General features: G+C 33.8%; 1 protein-coding gene across 3 annotated transcripts in view; it reads left to right on the top strand.

Moving 5' to 3' along the window:
- LOC107675130 (RNA-binding motif, single-stranded-interacting protein 1-like) overlaps positions 1-7845 on the top strand; it is a 90273-nt gene extending 82428 nt beyond the window's left edge. For all 3 annotated transcript variants that reach the window (XM_016469357.1, XM_016469358.1, XM_016469359.1), the window contains exons 11-14: positions 1223-1333; positions 2648-2728; positions 3357-3435; positions 6177-7845. In XM_016469357.1, the coding sequence (XP_016324843.1) occupies positions 1223-1333; positions 2648-2728; positions 3357-3428 (264 nt within the window). In that variant the 3' untranslated portion in view covers positions 3429-3435; positions 6177-7845. The remainder of the gene's footprint in view (positions 1-1222; positions 1334-2647; positions 2729-3356; positions 3436-6176) is intronic.
- Positions 7846-8134: the final 289 nt, after the last annotated feature.

Raw genomic sequence — 8134 nt, forward strand, 5'->3', positions numbered from 1 at the left:
TGTGTGTGTGAGATCAGTGATGGTAATAAGTGAAGATGCATGAATGACTCTGTCACACAGGGAGCGTCTAAATGAGACTGTGTGTGTTTGTTTTTCTGTGGGTGTGTGTAAGTAATGTGTATATAATGACTGGTGTGAGTCAGTACGTATAGAGCTGAGCGTCGTCGATCATAAATGAGGAAACTGTGGATTTAAAGGCCAGTAATGACGCTGATAGCTCAGAGATTTACAGAGTCTGACTCACAGAATAAGAAACCAGGACTCAGCACGCACATCCCAGAGAAACCTAGGGTGCTCCAATCACCCGAAAGTGTCCTGACAAGTGGGCTACATAAGGAGTTTGTCCTTTATTTTATTTTATTTATTTATTTATTTTATTTTCAGTTAATTGCCACAGCATCATTTTTAAATTGTTTACATGTTTATTATTTCAGTTACTTGCCAAGTCAACATCTCATTTTCTATATATATTTTTTTAATTTGAGGTTTTTCATCTAATATTTAGAATTTATTTTAGCTTAATTTCAATTGACGACAGCAAATTTTAATAGTTTTAGTTAGCAATAACAACACTGAAAGAGCAGCAAATTAATACTGCTTATGCTTATAAATACATAGTACACATATAGAGTAAAATAGTCAATCATTATTTAAAAATTAATACTTTTTTATTTTATATTTCAGTTAGTTGATTTTTTTTTAAGTTTAGGTTTTTTATCTACTATTTCAATTGTATTTTATTTCAGCTTTATTTCAAAGAACAACAACAGGTTTAGTTTCATTTAACAATAATACTGGAAAGAGCAAATTCATACTGCAAATACTTGAAAATGCATATTGAGTAAAATAGCCAAATATTTTTATTTTATTGTATTTTATTTCTGTTACTTGCCAAGGCGACATTTTTCATTTTCAACAAATATTTTTATTTTTATTTTATTGTATTTTATTTCTGTTACTTGCCAAGGCGACATTTTTCATTTTCAATGAAGTTTAAGTTTACATTTTTAATCTAATTTTTAAAAATCGAATATTTTAATTCAGCCTTATTTCAGTTAACGACAATGAATTTAGCTATTTTAGCTAACAATAATATCCGTGGAAAATGCATGCACATCGTTTATGAACCAGTAATTAAAGGAAATGTATATGCAGTATGTGCCTTTCTTGCTTTTACTTCCTAAATGAGTAAATGTAATGTAACTGTCCCGTTGTGTCATAGGGAGCAGTGATATCGCCCTCTATAGATCACTCCATGTCTCTGCAGCCCGCGTCCATGTTGGGTCCTCTCGCTCAGCAGATGAGTCACCTCTCTCTGGGCAGCGCAGGAACGGTGAGCACAATCAACACTTGAGCGCTTACATATGTGTTGTTTTGTTTCTATAAAATCCACAAAATCATTTCCAGCTGTTGAAGTCTGTGAATGCAGACAGAATGCAATAGCGTTTGCATACTGCAGTATACACTGCATACCGCCTACTACTGCGAAACAGTATGCACTATGAAATGATAAATATATCAAACATAAGTTATATTAAATTGCTGTCACATGACCTCATCACATTGCATGTGAATGGCAGTTAAATAAAAAGTTATTTTGCATTTTAATTAAACGTTCCTAATTTCCTAATATTTGGCATCCCAAATAATGAATCGAAATAGAATTATTAAAATACACGTGATATTACTTTTGTCATTACATTTTAAAAGGTCAAGTGTGTTGAGTCTAGGGATATGCCGGTATCAAATTTTCATGTTGCGATTAATTGCTAATGCTTTTATCACGGTATACGGTATTATCACGCATAAGTTATATTAAATTGCTGTCACATGACCTCATCACATTGCATGTGAATGGCAGTTAAATAAAAAGTTATTTTGCATTTGAATTAAACGTTCCTAATTTCCTAATATTTGGCATCCCAAATAATGAATCGAAATAGAATTATTAAAATACACATGTGATATTACTTTTGTCATTACATTTTAAAAGGTCAAGTGTGTTGAGTCTAGGGATATGCCGGTATCAAATTTTCATGTTGCGATTAATTGCTAATGCTTTTATATACCGCATTACCGAATACCGGCACAAGTCTAGTTGAGTCAAGTGAGTGCATTGCATTATGGGATAATTTTTTATGCAGTGTATACTGCACATTTTGGCAAATGCATTGGGTCCGGATATGCATGCATACAAATGTGCATGCTGTGCACAGTATGCATACTATATACTGCCGAAATAGAGTGTTAGTATTCTATTTAGAGTAAGCTGCATGACTGATCTTGAATGCTTCGCCACCTACTGGTGAATAATCAAGTTTCTATTAAAACATAACATGGAATAACATTTTCTGTACATAATGAAAAGTTAAAGTTTTATGTTGGAAATTTTAGTGCAATAATATATATATATTTTTTGCATTATGATCACTGATTCTGCATATACTGGGCAAACGCTGCAAAAATGTATATTTAAACACATGCAGGCAACACATGACTCATGCACAACTCAGCAGAAATGCACAAAAGCAACCAAATAAAAAACTGCTGACGGAATGAGAGCACGAAACACAATGTGTGCAGATTTGTACTGTAGCAGCATATGTTGGTGTGTTCATGTGAATCTCTCTCATCTCTCTCTCTGTAGTTTATGCCAACGAGTCCAGCTCTCCAGGGGCCCTATATCCCTCCATACACTCACATGCAGACCACCACCGTCTCAGTAGAGGTGGGTTCATGACGAAAAACACTTTCCCAGACACAGATTTAACCTCATCCTGCACTGAAGAACTTCCTGAATTCACGATCACCATAAATGGAGAAAAGATCAGGAACAGACTGGGCTTGCCGCTGTGCTGAAATGTTCTCGAGTAAATCGCACAAAACCTGTGAAGAACATGTCCAGGGAACATTTCACAACAAAATCAAACAAAAGAAATAAAATAGAAGATTTTAGAAGAAAATAAAGCCTGTTTTTAGGAACATTGATTTTTTTTTTTATATACTGTGAGGTTATTTTCATGACAATTAAGCATGTTCTTCCTAAATCCTCATAACTGTGATGCATAATAATAATAATAATAACAATAACAGTAAATTATTACTATTTAAATTAAACTATTAAAGTATTTATACATGGTAGTATTGTGGGTATTGCATTTAATTTCTGCAATAAAACATTTTAGAAAATATATTAAAATAATGATGAATTTTTGGGCCCAGAATTTTCATTTCGGTGCATCCCTAATTACATTAGCACTGCAGATCTCTGATCTGATTTGAACTTGCATGATTTGTGCTGGTTGTGTTGGTTTGGTGCATAAATGTGAGAAATTAAACCGCATGTTTTGTTGTAGGAGAACAGTCCACAACCTCAAGTGGAATCGTCCAATGATCATTCACCTTATACCTATCAGCAGGCCAAGTGATGAAGAGGTACTACAACTCACATCTGTTCATCCACACACATACGATGTTTATTTACAAGAAACCATTTGAACATTAATGAAATAAAATCAATAAGGACTGGGGTTATTATAGTTAACTAAAACTAAAACCATAAAGAAAAAAAACAAAACATTTTTGCCGTTTGAAATAAAATAAACATTAACTAAAATAAAATACAAAACTCTTTACATTTCAGCTATTTTGTTTTTGTTATATTTATTTTAACAAAATAACAACAAAAACACAACAAAAAATAACAAAAACACAAAACAAAATTACTAAAACTTTAAGTAAAATGAAAATGGAAAATCAGATCTAAATGATTTTTGTTGTTGTTGAGAAATTGAGAATACATTAAACATTAACAGTCATATTGTGAAATACTAGTACAATTTAGAATAACTTATTTTTGTATTTCTATTTTAATTTTTTAACTTGGTGTACTAAAATAACTAACTGAAATAAAAATTAATAAACACTGTAAATACACAACAAAATTACTTAAACTTTAACTAAAATTAAAATGAATACAGAAAATGCAAAAATTAAAAGTAATTAAAAATATTTATAATAGAGTCTCAATGATATTGATCAGGACTTAATAATAAACTTGCTGTTCCTCTTATCTTAAATTTTCAGAAATTGTCAGCCATTTAAAAAAAACGAAGTGAAGAAGTTGTCAAACCCGACTCTATTTGATATGTGTGCAAAGCTCAGGATGTCCTGTTTAAGATGCACCAGGACTGTATGTATATTCTCAAAAGAAATTCTCCAATCGAATGTCCTTTACAGAAGATCAAAATGACTTTCTGGGTTCCAGGAGGATTAAACCTTGTGCCTGATTCTTATGTAAATGTTTAGAGGTCATTTCAAGTGTTGCTGCATTATTGGTTTACATCTTTCTGAAATGATTTGTCTGGCAGTGTAAACAGGTTTCACAGATGCAATATTAGTTTGAGTGCTTCTGTGTCTCCTGCTTTACTGATCCTGAAAAAAAAAAGAATTTTAAAGTTGTAATTTCCATGCCTGAAAATTAATTTTTGATTGTAATGCTCAAATCCAGTTATTTTGTATCAGTATACTATTATAGTTTTTGTTAATATTTTCAGTTAGATTTTCTCATTTCATGTTAATTGTAAAGTTTTAGTAATTTTGTTGTGTGTTTTTGTCATTTTTATTAGTTTTAAATATGTCTATCATTTTTATTTTTATTTTTATTTCAAGTTTTAGTTTTAATTATTTTAGTACATCGATTTAAACTAAATTAAATTTAGAAATGTTGCCTTGGAAACTAGCTGAAATAAAATGTTTTATTTATTTTTTTATTTCAGTTAACATTTATTTTGTTTCAAGTCATGAAAATGTTTTTATATATATATATATAGTTTTAGTTAACTATAATAACCCTGCTCAGATCTAAAATATGGTGTTTGTGAGAAATTGGTGATTAGTCAAAGGATTATCAAAAGATAATGGAAAATATGTTATCCCAGAAATCATTCTAATATGCTGATTTGCTGCAAGAAACATTTCTGATTATTAGTGTTCAAAACAGTTGTGCTGCTTCACATTTTTGTGGAAAGCAGGATTCATTTTATTTTTCAGGGTTCTTTGATGAATAGAAAGCTCAAAAGAACAGCATTTATTTGAAATACAAATCTTTTTTTAACATTGTAGAACTGTCACTTTTGATCAATTTAATGCATCCTTGCTTAATGTTCAAGTTTGGACACACTGTTGATTTAAAGTAGGGGTGTCCCCGACTAAGGATTTTCATTGTCAAATCGGAATTTTAGAATCTTACCGATATTCGACTGATAGTCGAATCATATGTTTTGGGGGCGGGGCAAAATACATTACCAAGAGTCAAGTCAGACATTCGACAGTCATAATTACGTTACCACACAGGGAAAATGTGTAAGAGAAACAGTGTCTCTTCCGCGGCTCGGTACGCTTTCAACTCGTTTTTTTAGTCTCGAGCAAGACTGTACGTCATTCACATTACATGATTTGACTGATTTTTAAATAGAAAGGGCGACAGCGCACTGCATTAAAAGAAATGATCATTCCTGTTTTCATAACCGCTGGCCAAATTAAAAACGAAACTAAAATTAAATCATCTTTGAGAGCAAGGGGGCCCTACCTGTGTCAATTTGAGTCGTTAAAGTTTAAAATCACTGCCGCCGAGATGCTCCACTGTCGGTCACGGATTATGGAAAGTGAAACTTAAGTCTATAAGGGTGGTTGGATTTATTCACACATGTTAAAATATTTATTTGAAGCTTCTTTCTTTTCAGATTCTTATTTACAGCATTATTTTAATAGGCTCTGTATTTGTTTGCAGTGCCGATCCTAGACTTCTGGGGGCCCTACGTAAAACTGTGTGAACGAATGAATGAAACGCATTTGTCCATGTTTCACTTCGTCTCGAATCGCACTCGCGGAAAGCGCTTGAGAAACAGTGTCTCTTCCGCGGCTCGGTACTCTTTCAATTCGTTTTTTTTAGTCTCGAGCAAAGCTGTATATTAACTTTGGGAGAAAACTGGTAGTTCTATGTGAAATCAGACATTTGAGCACCCCCATATAGCCAAAATGGCATGATCATAACACCCCGCGAATATTCGACTGTGAGATTGGTAGTCAAATCAGGCTCCTCCTATCGAAGCATCGAATCTTCGACTATTTGGGGTCACCCCTAATTTAAAGTGTTGCGTTTGTTTCTCTTGCAGGGTTGTCGGGGTTTGAGAGAGAAGGAGACGACTGCTAAATCAATAACAGCTTCCTTTGAAGGACCCGCTCTACCGATGAATCAAGATTTTGCACAGGTTCTACGATGAGTTCCTCCGTTTTTATAATAAAACTACTTCAACTATTTTGGTATAAGTTCCATTAGGTGCAAATCAAGGATTCATTTCATCAGAGGATGCTAACAAAGAAAAAACAAAATGGGAAGAAAAAGAAAAGTTTTATTTTACTAAGGAAACGACGCTTATTTTTTACCAAGGATCGTCACATAGATGCAGGAACTTCATCATGCGACTCGACGTGCATGGAGATTCTTCTTATGTTTATGATTTCAGATTTGTTTTCTCTCTTTCTCTCTCTTCTTTTGTACTGAAACAGACGTTCGTTTTTAGAGATTTATCAGCCGGACATCCTGAGAAAGATGCGTTTGTGCTTGCGGTGTGAGTGTCGTTGATGTGTTTTTGTCGTGTGCTTCGTCTTCGGTCTGACCGATCTGTCCATCTTATACGATTTGCCTTAAACTCTTTCCCGTACAGTAGCCGAAGAAAAGAGGTCCGGCTGCTGCCTTTTGTAAATCAGCTGAATAGGGCTTTTTTAGCATCTCGCAAAGGAACATCGTGCTTGGATTTCGGTGTTTTGCTTTTTCCAATCTTTTAGAGTACAAACCGTTTTGAGTGATAACATTGATGGAGTTTTAATAGGATTTAATGTTTTTATAATCAGAGGTGACGATGAGCCTTTAGTTGTTTGAATGTGGTAGAAATTCTGCTGAACGATCACATATTTGATAACTGCCTTTTCGTTTATAAATCTTGGTGTTGTAGTTTAGCTTTAGATGAGCTCCTGTGGGAGGGGGAGGAGCTTTGTCTTGTATTCTAATGAGGGGGCGGGAGGGAGGCGTGGCCTGTCAGATCGAATATCGTTCAGAGTAAAACCTTACTTCACCAAAGACAGTCAGCAAGCGGATAGTGCGGATGTGACGTCATATTCTCTTGAGGCAGGCCACGCTGAGACTTTATAACAGACTAGGTTGCAGTTGTGGAGAATGTGCCTTCTTTGTACATATGCATTCAGCTGTCTTTAGTTGGCGAGGTGCGGACACCGATTTGAAGGACGATTTGGATGCAGCAAGTGCCACAAACTAAACGAAAACATCACTACAGAGCGGAGACAACTGAAACTAAAACAGGGAATGAGGACAGGTTGAAACGACGGCTCCGTTCCAAAACCCTCGTGAGCTGCCTACATAGTTCAGTAATTCTACATGATCCACATGCATCATGCAAATAGATTTCAATGGAGCTTTCCATTGGAATATTAGCAGTAAAATTACAGTACAAAGCACAGAAAAATATTAGTTGGTTTTCATTAGAATTTAACTATTTTTAGCTGCTTTTCTGTTTTGAATAAATTATCTTTATATTCAACAGTTTTTGGATGTATTTTTTTACCCAAAATGCATCATGAATTTGCCTTCTAAGTGAAGGATATGTGTGATGCTTCCTTAGAATGTGACAAAAGTAGGTATCATACTGCCTAAAAAAAAAAGTACCGTATTTTGCGGAAAATAAGTCACTATAAGTCACACCGGGTCAAAATTGCATTGTTGAGAAAAAAAAACACAGATAAGTTGCAGTTTTATTATTGCATTCAGAAATAATGTAAAATACAGGTGCATTATATAATTGCATTATATAAGTTGTTTTGGTATATATACAGTGGGTACGGAAAGTATTCAGACCCCCTTCAATTTTTCACTCTTTGTTATATTGCAGCCATTTGCTAAAATCATTTAAGTTAATTTTTTTTCCTCATTAATGTACACACAGCACCCCATATTGACAGAAAAACACAGAATTGTTGACATTTTTGCAGATTTATTAAAAAAGAAAAACTGAAATATCACATGGTCCTAAGTATTCAGACCCCCGGGGCAAAATTG

This window comes from Sinocyclocheilus anshuiensis, unplaced genomic scaffold (assembly GCF_001515605.1).
Source record: "Sinocyclocheilus anshuiensis isolate Anshui unplaced genomic scaffold, SAMN03320099.WGS_v1.1 scaffold1005, whole genome shotgun sequence".
Classification (NCBI taxonomy): domain Eukaryota; kingdom Metazoa; phylum Chordata; class Actinopteri; order Cypriniformes; family Cyprinidae; genus Sinocyclocheilus; species Sinocyclocheilus anshuiensis.